The sequence below is a fragment of the Cenococcum geophilum genome (genome assembly GCF_001692895.1).
Source record: "Cenococcum geophilum 1.58 unplaced genomic scaffold K441scaffold_2, whole genome shotgun sequence".
NCBI lineage: Eukaryota > Fungi > Ascomycota > Dothideomycetes > Gloniales > Gloniaceae > Cenococcum > Cenococcum geophilum.
In genome coordinates this window covers 3313420-3332566 of record NW_027137560.1, presented here as the reverse complement: position 1 = coordinate 3332566, position 19147 = coordinate 3313420, and the positions used below count along the sequence as shown (strand labels likewise).

Here is a 19147-nt window from a genome sequence, read left to right as displayed (position 1 = left end):
GGCTACCTTATCGCTTATTAGGAGGTTCTTACAACGCCAATTAGTACTAGCCTTTAAGATAAGCTATATTATATACGCGGAGTTACTTCCTAAATTGTTTAGTAGAAGTACTACAGGACTTTAAAAGGTCGCGTAGATATTTTGGCGGAGGCTAGAATAGAGGGAGGTTTATATTACCGTGCTTATAGTAGGCTTTAAAGCGTAAATTGCTAGGCTGTAATGTACTAATATGTTTATTAATCTAATATAGGGCCGCGTAGAAGTCGTAGGTAACGTTTATAGGACTAATATCTAGCTGCTCCGTAATATGGCGGACTATAGTAATAGGACTACAATTTAGCTGCTCTGCGATAGGGCGGACCGTAGTAGGTTGCGGCTGGATTAATACCTCGTTACGTTAAGAAGCGGCTTAAAAAGAGCGGGAATTAGCCAGGGCAAAGACAGGGGGTGCTATATTTTAAGGTATTAAAACCTTTACAAGGAAAGGTTTTAAAAACAGCTACCAAAGAATTTCAACATATTTGCATAGATTAGGGTAGATTTGGTGTGTAAATTAATCGATATTTTGGTGAGAGTCCGTGCGCGATCAGGGGGTCTGTCTCGTTTGAGTGGCGATTACGCTAGGTGAACCGAACGGGTCCTTAATCTCTCTACCAGGAGAAGATCGGGAGAAAAGAGGTAGAAGGAATGTTTTTAGTTAGCTAGAGATAAGAAAGAAATGATTTCAAGTCGCATTGATAGAACAATGGAGCTTTGCGAGGTTTCTATCAAATGAGGTCGTGTCCCGATTCCCCTTTTCCCCTTTGCCCACAACCAGCACAACACCATGTCAAACACAACACCACAGCCCGAAGACGGCTTCTATGCACTTGTGACTGGAGCCAACAGGTATGCGCAAACTCTCGATATTGTCGTCCCACCAATTGACACTTTTATTCAAGCGGTCTAGGCTTCGCAATATGCTGCCGCCTCATTGATGAATTCCTCCACACCCGTCCCCAGTCCCAAACCCTCGTCCTAATTGTTACAACACGCGATATACGGAAAGGCGACGACGCGGTTGCCAGACTTCAGAAGCACCTACAGAATGCCTGTCGTAAGGCAGAGAAATCTTTCCCCGGTGTCAGCATGTTGTTGCACCGGCGCGTACAATTTCGACAGGAAATACTGGACTTGACCTCAATTTTGTCAGTGCAGAGACTTGCTAAGCGACTGCTTTTTTCAACACCAAAACTCAACGCAGCGATCCTCAATGCTGGGATTGGAGGTTGGGAAGGCTTGAATTGGCCTAACGCGTTTTACAACCTCTTCACGGATTGGGTTAATGCAGTAACCTACCCAACATACAAGATATCTGGAGTTGGGTGGCTCACAAAGCCCCAAATACCAGCAGATGGCAATGCAGGGAGGACTGAGGAACCACCGGTCGGTGAGGTATTCTGTGCAAACGTTTTCGGGCACTACCTTCTCTGTCACTACTTGGCCCCTTTGCTATCAGCGCATAAGGCCGATGAGGGAACAGTTGGTCGCGTGATTTGGCTGTCGAGTCTTGAGGCGTATGCGAGTGCTTTTTCGCTTGAAGACTTCCAGGGTCTGGCTTCATCTATGCCATACGAGGCCTCGAAACGCTTGACGGATATACTGGCGTTGACGGCAGACCTACTATCTACAACGCCGCTAGTTACTCAGTACCTCACCAACGATGGACCACAAAGGGCTGCTAAGAACAACCCAAGCACCAATACAACCAAAACGAGTGCAAGGAGGCCCAAGATATATCTTACACATCCTGGCATTTGCTCTACTGGGATCATGCCTCTCCATTACTTTCTGGCCCTCTTGATGACGGCCGCCTTTTACATTGCACGATGGCTGGGCAGTCAATGGCACGGAGTCACAGCATCAAACGGCGCATGTGCGCCGGCATGGGTGGCGCTAGCGCAGCAGAGCACATTGGACGCCATGGAAGAGAGAGAAGGCAAGGCCAAGTGGGGCAGTGCGACTGATTGGTGGGGCAAAGAACGGGTGGAGCGGACCGAAGTTGAAGGGTGGGGTTGGGGCGGGGTTGTGGGTGAAAGGATTAGAAAGAAAGGGAGGTGGAGGCATGCGAAGAACCTGACGGAGCGAGACAGGCAGCAGTTTGAGGAGCTAGGGAAGGAGTGTTGGGAAGAGATGGAACAACTGCGCAGGGAGTGGGAGGGTAGACTCGCTGCCGTTGGGGTTGGTGAGGAGATGAACTGAGTTATTTGTAATTTACGGACGGAATAGTTGTGCGTTGCTGGGTTGCTCGCTGCCGATGTGTGGGATGGAAATAACGGTAATATCCTGGGTCCTGGCAATTTTGATTCTTTCCTCGATACATGACTTTTCGCAGACCAGGTTGACGTTTAGAAACGAAATGCCAGTGCAAACTAGAGGTGACATCGCGCACGGCACGGGAGGCTAGAGTTGTAGGATGAGACGCTAGAGGGCGAAGAGTGAACAGTGTCTTTGCGACGGTATCTATTTAGCACTCTTTGGCGTTTCAAAGTCTTTGTTTCATACCTAGACATTCGTAGACTTCCAGGAAGCCGCGTCACGTATATGTGAAATGGAAATATTCCGCAGGCTGACGTCTCAATACCTTGTATCCTATCCATAGGAATGCCTTTACCGCGCCAATTAGTGACGATGTGTGATGGAGGGTAAGATATTGATGATAACGGAAACAACTTCAAACACCCATCACAATGCCAGTCTTCCCTCGATCCCCGGACGAGGATAAGAAAACACACAGGCCTTAGTCGCAGGCTTTCCTTATCACACTGCCAACACCGTCCAAAGCCGATGGGAGAGGGCACTTGTGTCAGTGGCTTCTGTTGGTGTGATGGAGCTTGGGCAAAGTGATTGCTGCATGAATCCCGACAATTGTGATTCTGGGCATGCTAAACGGATCCCCACGCGGACTAGCCAGTAGGAGGCGATGCCCCCGCTTGTCGGGTCCCTCGCTCAATCGAAAGGAAAAGGGAGGCTGGGCCTGGGGCCGCTCGCCGTTGTGCAGCTAAAGCCGGCCCGCAGCCCGTGCCGAGCACTTTTTGTGTGGCACAGAGTGTGCCCGATTTCAGACCTCGTCGTCCTCCTTGCTCACGCCTCCTCCTGCTTCTCGCCCGCGCTCTGCTGCCACCCCAGCGGACGAAAGATATCAGTATCGTTCACTCAAGAGATGGTCTAGTGGTATTCTTACCTCGCTGTCACAGCGTACCGTCGAGAGTATTGTTAGCTGTCGTTGACTTTGCTTCTTCCGACCGCCAATTCTTCGCTCACCATATTTTTTCCACTCGCCGTAATCCTTCGCTCCCTGTCGTTACGTCCGCAAAATCTATCCGTAAAATGGATCCAAAGCCTGAACCTCTCCCAAGCGACTTTCCTCCCCTCTACAGCCGTGTGTTTTCCGACGACGACAGCACCGCATAGACAGCTTGGGGCATCCAGCGTTTAAGTTAAATCTCCGCTTGGTTGTGATAGCATTCCATCTACTTCACCCCGCCAGCGCTCCATGTCTGCGACATCTGATTCTGCGACACGTACACGACGCCGTACTGTGCGGCTTTGCGATTGGAACACGTATACCGGCGCGCGCTCTGTTTGGCTGCATTGTGAGGACGCATCGGAACTACAGTTTGGAGGGATAATTTGCATCGTGGCTTAGCAAAGAACAAAGGCTTCGTGAAGTCGTTGTTTTCTGTTGACTGACACCTATAAACATCCCGCCATTCACGCAGCATTATTTCAACGGAATTTTTCACTCTTTCCTAGCCATTATTACATATAACCGTTAAACATGGATCGGAAAATCTCGAAGGCGTCTCCGTCAAAGGATCTGATCTCGCGAAGGACACCAAAAGCGTCTCAGGCTTCATCGACATCGAGTACGCAACGATCCATGCCGATATCACGAGATACATCAATCGAGCCTAAGTCTGAATATCTCCGAGAAGCTCTGAACAGCAGGAAGGCAAAGAATCCTTCTCCAGTCAACCCATTAAGCCAACCTGCGACTCCTATTGAACACCCTGGAGACGAGTGGGCTGCCAATGCTGAAGAGGAGGATGCTTCGGGAAATGATACCTCCAAACGTCGCTACCGCCGCGCAAGCGAAGTCAAGGAGCAGCGCCCCACACCAACCCGCAAGTTTACACTGAAGGAAATGGACTCGAAAAAGGACCAGATTGAGAAGAGCAACTTTGATCTTGGGTTACGCATATGTTTGTTGGAGCAGCACAATGCAAAGATCCAGAAAGAATTAGAAGAGGCGTTGGAGAAGATAAAAGCTTTTGAAGGGGTAGAGGACGAAAATGAGGAACTACGAGAAGAGAACGACAAGCTGCACTTAAAAACGCAGGGCTTAGAGGAGGATCTTGCAGCCAAACACGAGGAGTACGCAGAACTACTCTCGATCAATGAAGAACTGGTCATGGAGATGGAGAAACGGGATGCAGGACTCGAGGAAGCAGCTGATATGATATATCGGTTGGAAATTGAAAATGTTACCTTGAAAGACCGAGTAGCCAACTGTAAGGCAGCAATCGGTGGTAATGGCGGGTCTGACTACTACAGCACAGAGACTGAAGCGGACTCGCCGAGGAAACGTGCATCAGATCTATGGAGTATTCCGGAATCCAGGCCCTCAACCGGTCAGAGAGACTCCGATTACTACAGCCAGCCGTCTTCCCCTCAAGTCCCGGCAACGAAACCCCAGCCAAATTCAAAACCAGTGGGACCGTACTCGGCAAGAGCTCGGACACTTATAAGGACGACATCTCATGGTTCTGGCTCGGTTAACGAACTGCGCAAGCGCATGTCTCTTGTTTCCGTGACAGAAGATTCGAAGCCGGAGGTTGTGCCACCCTTACCCACTCAAAGTCCCACGTTGAGATCCAGCCCAAGAATCAGCGGGCGGTTTCAAATTCCTGTATTTGGCTCTGCGGATCTTAGGCTTAAGTTGGATCCTCCCACTGAGTCAAGACCAGCGACACCTATCCCAGATCCAGGCCTAGGGCTGAGAGACCTCTATAAAAACAGCGCAACCATCAAGTCCCCCCAGCTTCCGGAATCACGCGAAGGCTCCAGTCGATCATCTAAAGACAAGACTCCCGGACATTCTGAAGACGCTTGCAGCCCTCCGCCACGGACAAGCAACAAGTTCTTCACCCGGCCTGCACCGACGTACAACAATCGTGCGCCGTCCTCGACGGCCAGCCTTGAAACAGAGTACTCGACGACCGAGCCGGAGAGGCCTCCCGGTTGGTGGAAAGGGTACCAGCAATGGCCCTCACCTGGTAATAGGGATTACGGCACGGGGGGCCGAGACTTCATGTTCAATGCCAATGAGGATGTTGAGGAGTTCGCAGCGAGAACTAGGAGTTTTGGGAAGCGAAGGTAGCGAAGCTTTGGCGTTCTGGTACTGGAAAAAGGAGTTGGGCTATAGCATTCCTAGAGACCGGCGCTTTTGGTTTGGCTTTTGTGTAATAGTTCCCTGTGGTCTTTTTGGGATCGTCTGGTGGACATTATGCGCTATTTTTTCGGGAGGCTTTTTGTATAACAAGCTCGATATTCGAACAGCACTGATTGAAAGCCGAACAAGGCTCGGTTATCCACTTATATTAGCTAAAGGTAATTGTGTTTTACACAATTTTAAATACCTGCTCCTTGAAGTGAAAGGTGCACGTGACTTCAAAAAATGTGTTTCCGGCCTCACCTCCGCGAATCGCACCTCTTCCCCTGTATCCTTTCTCACTCGCAAAACAATGACCGCCCCACCAACATGCTCACTTCAGGCTTCACCAACGCACGGGTGTCCAGATTTCTGGTCTTCTGGGTTGTTACTAGCGCGCTACTCACAAGTCTGACGGATACAAAATACTATGTTCACATTGAGGTTGTCCCGCATCTGTGGGTTTATGGACAGTTTTGGAGATTGTTGACGTGGCAAGTAAGTTGAGTATTGGTATGGAATGGGATGGGGAACAAGATCTAATAACCCAAATAGGTATGCTATACAAACTCCACAGAAGTGCTATTCGCCGCAATGGCATTTTATCACTTGAGGGTGATTGAGAGACTCTGGGGGAGTCGGAAATTCGCTGTATGTCGCAACTGTCCTCTACCTCGACTCCTTTCTATGTTTATATATCTCTACGACTAAAAGCTAGGGTTCTTAAGCTAACTCATATTGGACGCAACTCTAGTCCTTCCTCGTCTCTACTCTTCCATACACGACTCTTCTCCCACCTCTTCTCCTAACCTTGGTCCTCCGCCCTCTTACCTTCAACCGCCTCAACCACCTTCCCGCTGGCCCAACAGCTATGCTATTCGCCTTACTAGTCCAATATCATGCCGCTATCCCGCATATTTACAAATACAAGGTCGCCGCAACTGCGCCCTCCTCCACAAGCGGGTCGTCCTCCAGCAGCTCGGCTTCGATCATGCAAACAGGCATCTTCCTCACCTCAAAGAGCCTCAGCTACGTTATACCATGCCAGCTAGCGCTAAGCCAGCTACCCGGCTCCGCGCTCGCCGCGCTCGTCGGCTGGGCTGTCGGAACCGCGTACCGTCGCGACCTCCTGCCCTATGCGAGCCAGTGGCGCGTGCCAGGCTGGCTGGTGGGCGAGAAGCGCGACCATAGCGCCCGCGAGGGGTTCGAGGGGTTCGAGGGCCTGAGGAGAAGGCTGGAAGGCGAGAGGGAGGCGGGCGCGGGACAGGCGACGGGGATGCTGGCAGCGCAGGGCCAAGGGGCGCCGAGGAGGAGAACGCTTGGGATGCTGATTGCGGAACAGTTTCGAGGCGTTGGTGGGGGGAGTGGGACCGGCGGTTAAGTTAGGGTAGGCAGGGAATAATGGAGTTTGAGGGTTGAGGTTAGTGTATTATTACTTAGATCCTGGTGTTTCGGTGAGCATTGTGGTGGTTAGAGACCTTGACCGTCGAATGAGGAATGCGCTAGCAGCGCCATATCAATACAAAAGAGATTTAATACACCGATTAAACGAAGCAGCCTTTGGTATTTAGCCATATTTAACTCTATAGCGCGCCAGTTCTAGATCTTAATTCATTTCTGGGGTACCACTGGTGCAGATGCGTTGCTGAAACTGCTTAGCTGAAGCTATCTTGTTTTTGGGGCTAGAAGTTGTGGGTATGGTTGAACTATTTTCTAGGGTTCTGTTAGAACTAAATGATGTGTATTTTCCAACCCAGTCTTTGTTTTCAGTCCTAGGGCCGCAATCAGTTTGAATGGAAATCACATGTCCAGTAATACTCAAGAGAGTGACCCAAGGGACGCTAAAATTCAAAAGGCAATACTAATCTGCGCCTTGGTATACTATTAGGATGGCACCGGGTATACTCAATGAGTACACTGCCATCACTATCAAAGGTAGTGAAAACTTCAAACGATACGGGCTGAAGCTGAGGTCGCGGTCTCCAGATATCTGGCGATGCGTAATCCTTCCATAGTCATTGGTGGGTGAGCTTTGACAAACCTTTTGGGGCGAGAACGCCACGAAACTTGGTCGCGAATGTTCTTTTTCTGCAACGGTACATTCTCAAATCCATCTGACGACAATTCACGGTCCAGAGATACTTTCAATTTAAGACGTTGCTTCCTAAAAATCCTTTGAGGCCTTGAAGTCAGATTGGCTCAGCCTTGCAAGTGACCAATAATCCTCCCGATCCTTTCAGGGCGCCTATTTACTCTTTAGGTACCAAACTGCCCTCTTCATCTAGTTCTACCAAGTTCCCACGGGCCTTCCGCGTACTCTTTGACCGACCATTATCATTTGCTCTCACTCGATCAGCGGTCATAGCCCCCATCCACCTCGTGCTAGGAATGATGATTGTCGGCTTTCATTTCCGTTTCCAATGAATTCTGCCCAATCCTTTGTCTCAAGACGAGGAAACTTTTTGCGACGCTACTATCATGCTGAATGCCATGCCGGGGAGGCTGCTCTAGACTTCCATAGCCCATACGCTTTTCCTTCGTTTTCTACACATGTTTCTTGGCTTATCTTAGCTCTCATCTTTCGAGCAGTTAAATGCCATGATCGCGCTGCTGTAGTTGCGCCGCAGCGGAACAACCCAGGTAAAACGGCCTCACACCGTACATTATTTGACCGGAAGAGAGGTCACAAGCTTTGCTCAGCCCTTCCTTGGCCTGCGCTTTTCTTGTGTGACGTTCTCCCTTTTAGTATCTTCCGGGCCGAGCTGAGACGATCAGCCGCTCTTCTGGGATAGTTTTAGATATAGTGGTCGCTCAGGCCGCTTGGCAGCAGAGGTGGTGAGCTGTATCCAGTCCTTTGGATCGTTAGACGGTAAATGGATGCAAGAGCTGGTGGAATTGTGCTGATGGGCGCTTGTTGAGGGTGCTGAAGTAGCATGTCTAGGAGTCTACTTGACCGCGCCACATCACCCGCTGGGGTATATATATACTAGAGCCTTTATAGGTAGAGAACCAAACACTAGGATTGCATTCACTCAGCCTTACGCTTCATTTTTCCAAACTCCTTGTTATTCATTTTCGCGTCCCAGGCACTGCCCATAACCGTACATTGGTTGGTCACTACCTCTGCTAACTCGTGATGTCTTTCACGGCACCATACACGAATGCTATGCGCCTTGGTAGGAATGGTTTATCCGCAACAGAGACGCCCCATGCTGATAATGCACGGTAAACAGGGCAAGGCTTCAACACTTACACACAAGAAATTCGAATCGAAAGTGCTGTAGAGGTCCGACCTAAATCTACAAACCCACCTAAAACAACTGTACCAGGCAAGAAAGAAGATGAAGATCTTACCAAAGCTACAGCAAGCTCAGACGCCGCTGCATTACCACTAGCGCCCTCCCCTACGACTACCACAAATAGTGATGCGCCAGCGACCAGGCAGAGTCTAGATGCAGCCGCGAACGGAGTAATCCAGCCCACAACGGGCGAAAGCGCTAGTCAAACTACGAGACCTACATCTTCAGTGACCAACGAGGACTCTCATAGCACCCTCATGCTCGAGCCAAACACGAATTCAGCATTCATCATACCCGCAGGGCCGGTACCAAACACCAGTCAAAGCGTGACGTACTCAACACGCGCAATAGATAATGTTAGCGATATCATGGACGCACTCAACATTTCAACGGCCATGTCTATCAAGTACGGAACAATTCACGGAAATGGCAATGCCTCCTTCGTCAACGAGACCAAGGTCCTCGACAGCGACCTTAACTATGTCGTGAGTGTCATAGTCAACAATGATGCTAGAGCTTCGAGCGACGACATGAAATTCAATGAGATTGATAAGCTTCCATTGGAAAGATTTACCGAAGTCTACGGAGATAGCTTTATTTCAGGATTCGTAGAGGGCGGCCAGTTCAATGCAGTGATTTCCGTCAAAGTACATGACAAGTCAAAGTTTAAGGCCGTGAAACAGGCTATCGACATCCAACTTGCTGTAGGTCCGTCTCCTGTTTCAGTCGGAGCCAGTGAATCCTTAAACAAGGAACACCGTGAAGCACTAAAACACACGGAAATCACTATTTCAGTCAACTGGATCGGCGGTGGCAACATCAAGAAACCTGGCATCCAATGGACGCCGGAGAGCGTCGCTGCTGTTGCAAGTGCGTTCCCGTCTATGGTTGCCAGGTCGTCGGCAAGGACGATGGCTATCTTAACCAGATATACGTCTCTTAGAAGCTTTCAAGAGTGGAAATGGAAGAGACTCGATGAGTTGGAGGAGAAATTTAAGAAAAAACAGCAAGCAGATACTGTGAGTGCAGAAGAGAAGAAAGACGAGGCAGAACTCGAAGCGATCAAACGAAGGAAGTGGGAAGAGCCTAAGATCATCTTGAATTATGTACCCTGTGCGCTGTACACCGCGGATCTGTTCGACGCGCTTATGATATATAAGAAGCTGTGGAAGGATATAGGAGAGAGTAAGTATCAAATCTGCACCAACTCCAATACAGAGTGGCTGATATTCCAACGAAGTGCTACAGAATCCTCTCATGTACAAGCTAAGGCCATCGCGAAGGAATAAGGAAGGAGAAAGGAAAGCCCCAAGAGTCGCTATAAAAACTATAATACCGAACCATATAACACAGAATGCCATCTCGCACAGTCCAATCAGCAGCAAATCTCCGCTGTTAGATGGGACCGAAGAATTACAATCTGACATAAATCGAGGTTACACATTCAGCCTTGAAGATCTGCCAGAAGTGGTAGAAGACTGGGATCTCGACAAAATCAACAATTGCCGCGACGCTATTCCACCAGATCCGATGGAATTAAGAGAGGCACGCCTGCTTTGCCGCGAGGCTATGACATTGATTACTGAAGAGGTAGCGCGGAATTCCGAATCATACTTCCTACTATTTACTAATGATTTTAACCTCTTAGGCCTCTAGACTGGTCGATCATCCCCACCTCGCCTATGCCGAATACCTGGGTAAGACGAGGACGACGCGCATGAAGCGTCCCAACTACGCTTATCCGGAGGTTTTGAAAGCAAGGTTGCCGGTTCCGGTCCACGACGATATGGGCGTTAACTTGTCTACTGATGGTGCATACCTGATGACGGAAAGCCACGTGCGTGACGGAAATCTTTGGTATCGGCATGACATGGTTGGCGATGTAGTAGATCCCGAGTTACATGAAAATCTGGGCAGCAATTACAAGCACTTCTGCACTCTAGATTGGAGTGAGCCACTTGGCAAAGAAGTCCAAAACCCTCTACGACGGATAGTATTCCACCGCTATGGGCACCACCGCTATCCAATGACCAACGAATTCTTCAAGAAATCGGATCGTGCTATTGGAGCCTTAGGTTTCGGTTTTGAGCGGGATGATGAAGACGACAAGCAGGAAAACGGTTGTACGCGCATAGCAGGTCAGGTCCGGTGGGGAGAACGACACAAGTCAGCGAACTGGAGCACATTCGACATTTCCGGCCTTGACATTACCAGAGTTGTCATTTCTTATATACCAGGCCAGAAACGCATTGCTAAGATGGTTTTCCAAGACAAATTGAGTGGGTCCACTAATGATGTGTTTACGTTCCAGTCATGGGAAGGCAATGAGCCAGAAGGACTGATACATGAACCGCTGGAGCCGCCAGATCAAGGGGATGGAGCCGTCTGGAGGTTTGTGGGACTCTCGGGCTCTTTCATTTCACATCCAATCCAGAACCAAGTATTGGCGAGAGTTAGTCCTATCTGGAAGAAGACGTAAGGGCTATTGGCAAGTAGTGTTGGGTATTGGTGGTTATGCTGTACTTTTGTGCTTTTGTACTCTGACGCTTAGTATTAGTATTTCCAAGGATCTGCTCCGATGAGCTGGTACACAAGGGACACAGGAAATTGTGTTATTTTTTGCAGTAATGCTTTATTCATAATTCGCTTAATGAACAGAGATGTACTTTTTTAGTTACGATGTCTTTCATGGCTCAGCCCCAGTGCCTCTGCCCTTGGAAAATGTTTTGTCTGCAGGGGTTACGGCCGGAAGTGCGTTGTTTCCGATGTATTTGTTAGAGAAGACCAAGCACGGGATTTCTAGAAGATGCACGTCTTCCTCTGGATATACAAACGCACGGTTCTTGGGCTCCTTGGCTGCCGTTGAATTTTTTGCTTTACCGTCTTTAGCTTGGACCTCAAGCAGCGGAAGCAGTAAGGAAGGCCCAGCTACTCGCCATTTTCAGCTACTCGGAGCACCCAAATCTCAACTGTCGCATCTTTCCATGCCCTGCGGTTTAGCCGCTGCCTACCCTCTGATTCGCTGTCGGCTTGCGGGCCGATATATGACTGCCTTTTGTGACAGCGTGGTGCTGCTTCGTCGCGTCACCAACAGGCTTTGGTTACTGCAGCCTTACCTGCGAGCACATTTCATTCTCACACAGAGGTAAAAAGTCCGGTCTCGCAGAGGCTATCGACTGTTCGGAACAGGAAGAAGTTACCGCAAAACCCTTCAGCCATGTCCATAAAGTAAGTATATTTCCCTCAAGGCTCATGATCACCGTTACCCCGCGAGGAGCTCTCTAAGCTCACTGATTCATCCCCTGGATCTAATGGCTTCTGACCTCGTATCTTTTTGACTTGATATTTCTGTTATCTGCAGTCACCATGCTAAAACGTATCCGTTTGTCCAAAACCAGCTGGGTTATGCTCTCGGAGAGTGGAGGGTTTACCCCTCTACCTGGAGAAAAGACTCTCTACACATCGCCTCCACGGACCACTCTCTCACTACAGAGTCTTAATAAATACCCTGGGAAGGAGCTATACATAATACAAAGCAGCGCAGGCTGCGTGCACCTCACAAACCGACGAGTAAGCTTTGCCAAGCTAGACTCGATAACATTTCAAAACTGACAATAGAACTTTGTAGCTAATATATCTCCCTGCCTCACCCACTCCCGAACTACACTCCTTCGCCGCTCCAATACTCAACTTGCATGATACCCATGTAACTGCGCCTTGGTTCGGCCCAAATGTATGGACATCAATCGTGCAACCGGTTTCTGGGGGTGGAATACCTCCACAACACGCCGCGCTTGAACTTAAAATCACCTTCAAAGAGGGTGGCGCCTTCGACTTTCACACTAACTATGAGAGACTAAAGGAACGCTTACAACAAGCAGTCGAAGTAGCTAGAGAAAGCGGATACATAACGGGCGACGGGTCAGAAAGCGGAGGAGGGCGAGGTGCGGGAGCGTTGGCCGGTGTAAACCTCGATACTGTGCACTTAGATGAACTGCCAGCGTATGAGGAATCTGGACAGAATCCGCAGCCTGGACCTGCAGCGCCTTTAGCGACCCCTCCGGCACCACGAGATAGTGGGATAGGAGTTTCACCGCAATCAGCTAGACAACCCTCGCCACAACCAAGTCCCCAAGAAGAGACTTTCAGTCCGCCGGCAGAACCTCCGCCAGGATACGAAGAAGTACAGCGGGATAGTATCGTAGACGAGCTGGAAAGAAGACTGCGGAATGCAGAAGAGGATGGTGGATGAGGTTATGGCATTTTAAGGTGCCAGTGTGAGCGTTTTATTTGAACCCGAGGGATGGAAAGCGAGGCGTTTTATGGAATCGGTATATCTATTCACCCTAGGAAGATGCCTTCTTAAGAGATATAGGATCGTATGGGCGAAACGCTTGGATGATATCAAAGGAGGCACTTTATGGCTTTAGAAAGAAGGTATGGGTATGGAAGCTTCCTAGGTTACATACCCCTCTCCACGTATTTTTTCTACATGGATTGTGATTTGTGTTCAGCACTGTTCCCACCTTGAGAGATATCAATACCATGGAGAACATATGGGTCAGCATCAACAGAGATGACGGCCTAGAGGTGCAAGAATGCCCTCTTGGATATGTCAACAGCTGGTTTTCCAATATAAATTCTAACTGGCGATTTCTGCATATGGGCTTGCTTTTCCATACCCCACATTCTGCACGCCTGTATGGACGCCTCCAAAACCTTAAACGGAGTTTCCCTTCATGGCGTTGAAGGTGGGAAGGCTATCTTCTGCACATGATTGATGTAGCTAATGCATTGCATGTGAAGATGACCTAGCTCTATTCGCTTGACTAACCGCAAGTGGAAGATGCCTCGGTATTTTGGTGGAACATTCGAATCATAAGAACTGCCGCCCACCCTGCCAATTGAGTCTCTACACCCATCTGACACCTCATTTTTCTATTTTACAACTCTTTCAATATGGCAAATCAGACTGGTAGGGGCTTGCAAGGTATGTAGAGGGTTGCGTGGCTTAGAGAACAATCGGCGTAGCTGATCTCTTCGTCATAGCTCAGGAACGACTTTCGCAAGTCAGCGATCACCTAAAGGCCTCTGAGGTCGATATTTCAAGGGGGAAAGAGGCTCTTTTGGAGAAACATCCTGATGATGTATGATTGGCTCTCCTTTTTCCCTTAAAGACTGGGTCCGAAGCTTTGAAGTACTTCAGCGCCAAAGTGTAGACTTGGACCCCGGTGGCAAGGATATTATACTTCTTGCTGTGACTTTCGAGTCATTCGTACCCTCTCAATATAAATCTCATGGTTACTGTGTATTTCCTCATTATTCTTGCGCCTGCTAACCCTACTTCTCTTCCAGGTTGTCGTAACCTGCGCTCTCCGCACCGCCATCACCAAAGGTGGTAAAGGTGGTTTCAAAGACACAGCCGCTGCCGACCTCCTCCACGGCGCCTTTAAGTCCCTCATCTCCCGCTCCGGCATCGATCCATCTCTCGTTGAAGACATTGCCGTTGGCACGGTGCTAGCACCTGGTGGTGGTGCCACAGAATTCCGTGCCGCAGCGCTTGCAGCAGGATTCCCCGTCACATCCGCAGTAAAGAGTTTGAACAGGCAGTGTTCGAGCGGCTTACAAGCATGCGTCGACGTGGCCAACGCGATAAAGTCTGGCATGATTGAGATTGGGGTTGGTGCCGGTGTGGAGAGCATGAGTACTCAGTATGGGTAAGATTGCAGCATTGTCCATTAGCAACATGCAATACTGCAACCGGCACTAACAGAAACAGCCCTCAAGCCGTCACCGAATTCTCCGAGCTCCTCGACTCCCACACCGAAGCCAAGAACTGCAAAGTCCCCATGGGCGTGCTCTCCGAAAAAATGGCCAAGAACAAGAAGATCGCCCGCGCAGACCAAGACAGCTTCGCCGCACAGTCCTTCCAGAAAGCCGTTGAAGCCCAAAAGAAGGGCCTCTTCGACGAGGAGATCGTCCCGCTAACCGTAAAATACACGGACCCCAAGACGGACGAGGAGAAGACAATCACCGTCTCGCGCGACGACGGCGTCCGCGAAGGCATCACTGCCGAGAGCCTCGGCAAGATCCGGCCTGCGTTCGCAAAGGACGGCAGCATCCACGCTGGCAATGCGTCCCAGATCTCCGACGGTGCGGCAGCCGTGCTCCTCATGAAGCGCTCCACGGCTCTGCGCCTCAGCCAGCCCATCCTCGGAAAGTTTGTCCAGGCATCCGTCGTCGGCGTGCCGCCTCTCCTCATGGGCGTCGGCCCAGCAGCCGCTATCCCTGTGGTGCTGAAGAAGACGGGCTTGGATAAGAACGACGTTGATATCTATGAGATTAACGAGGCGTTTGCGAGCCAGTGCCTCTTTTGCATCAACGAGTTGGGCTTGGATATGAAGAAGGTGAACCCTAAGGGTGGCGCGATTGCTTTCGGGCATCCTCTTGGCTGCACGGGTGCAAGGCAAGTGAGCACGCTGTTGACTGAGCTGAGGAGGACGAAGCAAAGGATCGGTGTTACCAGTATGTGTATTGGAACAGGAATGGGTATGGCAGCCGTTTGGGTCGCTGAGTAGATGATGCATTTTTCAGCATATGTAATATAATTCTTTTGGTCTAAGTGTATTCATAGATCTGGATAAAATAGGAATGCATCGGTTGATCTAGACAGGCCTGTTTCATTCTCACTCTCGATATCAAATGTGGTCATTCCTTGCAGACTAATAGGTTTTATTAAGTCTGTCCTGTGCTTTTTGCTCGTTGATGTATTGATGGTCCAGAGTCAAGGTTTCTACCTATAGAACCTCAAAAATACCTCCAACAATCGCAACTCACGATATCGCCACCCTTCTTCTACTTCATTTTGTGAACAATACCCCCGAGTCACCAAGAACCACCAAATTTTCGACAGGTCACTCAGTTGAAGATAAGTGTATCGTTGAAGCAGAAACACGAGGATCAGTACATCTCCACGAGGTCCTCCACAGTGCTCTCACCAGTCTTCTCCTTCAGCGCCATCCACAACTCTTCTATTTTCTCTTCGTGTTTCTTCTCCATCATTGCCAACTTCTCTACATACCTCTCCTCAATTATCTTCGTCTGCTCCAGTATGGATGCTTTCACGTACTTCTCCAGGGCGTCATGGCGCTCATTGATCGTCTTCTGCTGGGTCAGCAGCATACGAAGCACGGCTCTGCACGAGAGCTTCTTCACTTCGGTCGCCTTGGTGTCAGGAGCCTACATTTAACTCGGTGATTAGCAGTGCTCAGCAGACGCTGCTTGAGGTTTTTGCGGAAGTCTTACATCACCTCCGAAGTCGACTATGGCTGCCTCCATCGAGTTCACTAGCTGCTTGAAGCGCTTGACATCGAATGGGACAACGGCCGCCTTGAGCTGCTCGAACCGTGTGCGAGAGAGATTTCCGCCGACGCCTTGGCCTTTTGCACGGTAGCCGCGTGAGGCAACGTATTTGTCGTAGGCCATGTCGTGTGCAGTAATGGCGCCAAATTCGATACACGGGGTCTCTACTACAGTGTTGTCCGCAGAAGCTTCCATAGTTTTTTGAGGACTGCTTGGGGGATTCGGAGGGCTCGGAAGGGAGGAGTTAAAGATAGTGAGAAGGTGGCCATTGAGCTTGCTCGTGGCTTTATCGGTGATATAGCGGAGCACTGTATCCACTGCGGAAAGGTGTGAGCGACCTGAGGCGCTTGGCCTAGAGTTAGATGTGTTGTCCATGGTGGTTGCAGGAATTTGTCACCAAGATATGTGAGCAGTCGGAAGGATGTTGGAATTGGTTGTGATTACGAACTAAGCACAGAAATGATACACACAAATATTGAGTCTTTGAACCAAAAGGGAGGCGGAAAGGGTGGCCAATGAATGTCGAGATGCCTGAGGAGGAAGAGCTTATAGAAGGAATGGAACAGGCCACACGAATGCTTTTGAATTTGGCCATGGTATCAGTTCAAATTTTTCTTGCAGGCTGACAGGGTGCGTGGAAGTGAATGAAATTAAGCATAACAAAAACGCCACAGGCAAGAAGCAGATATGCTCTCCTTTTCTATAGCCTCTCTTTTATCTTCACCCTCTCATCCGATTTACAACCTCCAGGATATATTCAGTGGCATATGTATAGAGGTACTGACCATTCAACCACCATGCCGGTGAATCCACCACGCACCTATTCAACGAGGCTTGCTGTAGTTGCGGAGAGGCGTCAACTTACGGCACGAGCATCCAGAGAGGCCCAACCCAAGGTCAGCAAACCACTCCAGGAGGTACTCGATGCCCTTCACCTCGACAGCGAAGCAGACCTAATATCGTGCCTTCTTGAACGCGAAGCATTTCTCGAGCCATGAGCAATCTTCCGCGACGAGGTCGTTTGGGAACCGAACTCTAACGGCCTGACTATCAGAACGGATGATTTAATACCACAAATTATTCAAGAAGTAAAGCTGAACAGCTTGAGCCAGGATTCAATCCCCAATAAGTTCGATGCGTACTATCATGTTATACAATTGTATTCTTCGTTGATTCAGAATCTGCAGCAGAAAGAAGAGATTTTCTATGGTTGCGAGGAGGACGAATACTCAGATATTTGCAAGTCGCTTACCAAGCTAGCCAGCTTCCTGTGAGTGCAGTACAAATCCGGCAGAGGATTCCTAATTCGGGTAATAGAACGAGCGAAACCATCAAGGCATGCTAAGCTTTCCACTGAACTTATCAAGACTGGAGACCATCCTAACGCCATAGAGTACCGAGAGAAGAGGATGGTTAGGATGACGGTGGCTGTTAACTTGCACGAAGATGAAGATTATGAGTTATTGCAGGGCATGTTTGTCGACTCGGCCAACGAACCCATCCATCAAGCCGCGATAGAGGAAGATAGAGCGGAATACAACCTAAACGGTAGATCTTCCGGTCGGTCCGCCAGTAGCGACGGTTGTAATGGGGATAGGGATCGTAGCGTGAAGGAGATGCGTATCCACAACCAAGACGTCGAAACCATAGCTGCAGTAGAGGTGGGGCGGATCCAAGATGTACAGCCTGAGGAAAGTCAAATTGATAATACCGATAAAGAGAGCAAGCTGATCGCAAAACGCATCGAACGTAACGTCTTTGAGACCAACGATGAGCAATTTCGTCGTGAAGATGACGAGCCTGAAAGCATGGCGGTCGAACGGCCTTCCGCTCAGCAACGAGTTATGTTCACCACTGCCTCTAAGATGAATCGGGTTCAAGCAGCCACCACTGAAAACCCTCAGAACGCCGAGACAGAGGACGAGAATGATCAGATCGTTCCGATCAAAGATCTATCCATGGACGAAGACTGGTAGTCAAAGTGACTGACTTCGCGGCAGAGAAAATACGGGCGATAGACTTCGCATGCAGGGTTGCATTCAATGAAGGTAGGGGGGCCAAAATTTGTGAAGAGCCTTCCATTCACAACTGGGGAGGCGACATCGTTTTGAAGCAGCTCAAAGAGAAGCAATTGGTGGAGACTGGACCTGACTCGGTAGACAATGATACAGAGAATAGTACGATGGAGTTTGACATTTCAGCTGATGGTGAGACTTCAAAGGGCGAAATGGAAGATGAAGACGAGCCTGCGGGAAAAGATGTGGGCGGGAAGACTCTGGTTAACCAACTTAATAACTCAACCAGCACCAACGCCATCTCAGAGGAAGTCCCAACCACAGATCCCGCGCGCCAGATGGCAGCAAAGAAACATTCCCCCAAGCCACCGGCAATTTTCCTGCCCCAAATGCGGACATTCTCAGGATCAGGTAAAAGCGGGGTGAAGGGACACATCGGCATCCTCCGTCAGCAGAAGGCCAAGATCACTCTCTATAAGCGGCAGCTTGCATCAGGAAGGAAAACGGCTCGATTAAACACTGCTAAACGAAGCTAGGAGAGTGTACAACACTAAACGAGCCGAGTTAGCTAAGTTTAGGCGAGCTCTCTGGGCTAGTGCTTTGGATACGGAGTTCCGGAGAGCGTGGAGACCAATATGAAGACACGAAAGCAATGATGAGGGCTATATGTTCGCTTAAAAGGCATAATTGAACATCCGCTGTTGAACTAGTTTATAATATCTAGTTTATAGTATATCGCTAGTAAGGCCGTTCGACCAGTGGGGTAGTACGGGTCGCATTCTATGTTAGCTCACTTGCAAGCGCCGGGGCTTAGGTTTATTAATTATTATATAAGAGTTTAATCAATAGATCTAGGTAAGTAATAGTCTCCTCGCATAAGCACTTCAAGGTGTAAAACTCTTGTAGTACTGCTGCATTACCTTGAATTTTAACGTTAACTGCCTACTGCTCTTTCTGCCTAATCTCGATTATACCGCTATTAACGTTACCCTCTCTAA

At 49.3% G+C, this 19147-nt stretch overlaps 9 protein-coding genes across 9 annotated transcripts; 8 read left to right on the top strand and 1 right to left on the bottom strand.

Annotated features, from left to right (window-relative positions):
• Window positions 1–822: 822 nt before the first annotated feature.
• On the top strand, window positions 823–2614 carry K441DRAFT_600928 (3-keto-steroid reductase). Its single transcript, XM_067645215.1, has 2 exons — window positions 823–888; window positions 942–2614. The coding sequence occupies exons 1-2, from the start codon at window positions 827–829 to the stop codon at window positions 2239–2241; spliced, it is 1362 nt and encodes a 453-aa protein (XP_067509892.1). The 5' UTR covers window positions 823–826; the 3' UTR covers window positions 2242–2614.
• Window positions 2615–3637: 1023 nt separating this feature from the next.
• On the top strand, window positions 3638–5654 carry K441DRAFT_100878 (uncharacterized protein). Its single transcript, XM_067639904.1, has one exon. The coding sequence runs from the start codon at window positions 3821–3823 to the stop codon at window positions 5420–5422; it is 1602 nt and encodes a 533-aa protein (XP_067509891.1). The 5' UTR covers window positions 3638–3820; the 3' UTR covers window positions 5423–5654.
• A 149-nt stretch (window positions 5655–5803) lies between these two features.
• Window positions 5804–7170, top strand: K441DRAFT_600923 (uncharacterized protein; the record flags this gene model as incomplete). Its single annotated transcript, XM_067645214.1, has 3 exons — window positions 5804–5971; window positions 6029–6124; window positions 6228–7170. 3 exons carry the CDS (start codon window positions 5804–5806, stop codon window positions 6852–6854), a joined length of 891 nt encoding a protein of 296 aa, XP_067509890.1. The 3' UTR covers window positions 6855–7170.
• A 1439-nt stretch (window positions 7171–8609) lies between these two features.
• K441DRAFT_535128 (uncharacterized protein) lies at window positions 8610–11251 on the top strand (the record flags this gene model as incomplete). Its single annotated transcript, XM_067642355.1, has 4 exons — window positions 8610–8649; window positions 8707–9957; window positions 10013–10362; window positions 10421–11251. The coding sequence occupies 4 exons, from the start codon at window positions 8610–8612 to the stop codon at window positions 11249–11251; spliced, it is 2472 nt and encodes an 823-aa protein (XP_067509889.1).
• A 91-nt stretch (window positions 11252–11342) lies between these two features.
• Window positions 11343–12030, top strand: K441DRAFT_100830 (uncharacterized protein). Its single transcript, XM_067639903.1, has one exon. The coding sequence runs from the start codon at window positions 11433–11435 to the stop codon at window positions 11919–11921; it is 489 nt and encodes a 162-aa protein (XP_067509888.1). The 5' UTR covers window positions 11343–11432; the 3' UTR covers window positions 11922–12030.
• Window positions 11780–13482, top strand: K441DRAFT_651305 (uncharacterized protein). Its single transcript, XM_067647163.1, has 3 exons — window positions 11780–12000; window positions 12171–12342; window positions 12401–13482. Exons 1-3 carry the CDS (start codon window positions 11990–11992, stop codon window positions 13022–13024), a joined length of 807 nt encoding a protein of 268 aa, XP_067509887.1. The 5' UTR covers window positions 11780–11989; the 3' UTR covers window positions 13025–13482.
• A 249-nt stretch (window positions 13483–13731) lies between these two features.
• Window positions 13732–15482, top strand: K441DRAFT_702334 (thiolase; the record flags this gene model as incomplete). Its single annotated transcript, XM_067653397.1, has 4 exons — window positions 13732–13762; window positions 13822–13919; window positions 14128–14489; window positions 14552–15482. The coding sequence occupies 4 exons, from the start codon at window positions 13732–13734 to the stop codon at window positions 15348–15350; spliced, it is 1290 nt and encodes a 429-aa protein (XP_067509886.1). The 3' UTR covers window positions 15351–15482.
• A 250-nt stretch (window positions 15483–15732) lies between these two features.
• On the bottom strand, window positions 15733–16509 carry K441DRAFT_672947 (uncharacterized protein; the record flags this gene model as incomplete). The annotated part of the gene is made up of 2 exons (XM_067650603.1): window positions 15733–16011; window positions 16078–16509. 2 exons carry the CDS (start codon window positions 16507–16509, stop codon window positions 15733–15735), a joined length of 711 nt encoding a protein of 236 aa, XP_067509885.1.
• Window positions 16510–17337: 828 nt separating this feature from the next.
• K441DRAFT_100773 (uncharacterized protein) lies at window positions 17338–18203 on the top strand. Its single transcript, XM_067639902.1, has one exon. It carries the CDS (start codon window positions 17544–17546, stop codon window positions 18108–18110), a length of 567 nt encoding a protein of 188 aa, XP_067509884.1. The 5' UTR covers window positions 17338–17543; the 3' UTR covers window positions 18111–18203.
• Window positions 18204–19147: the final 944 nt, after the last annotated feature.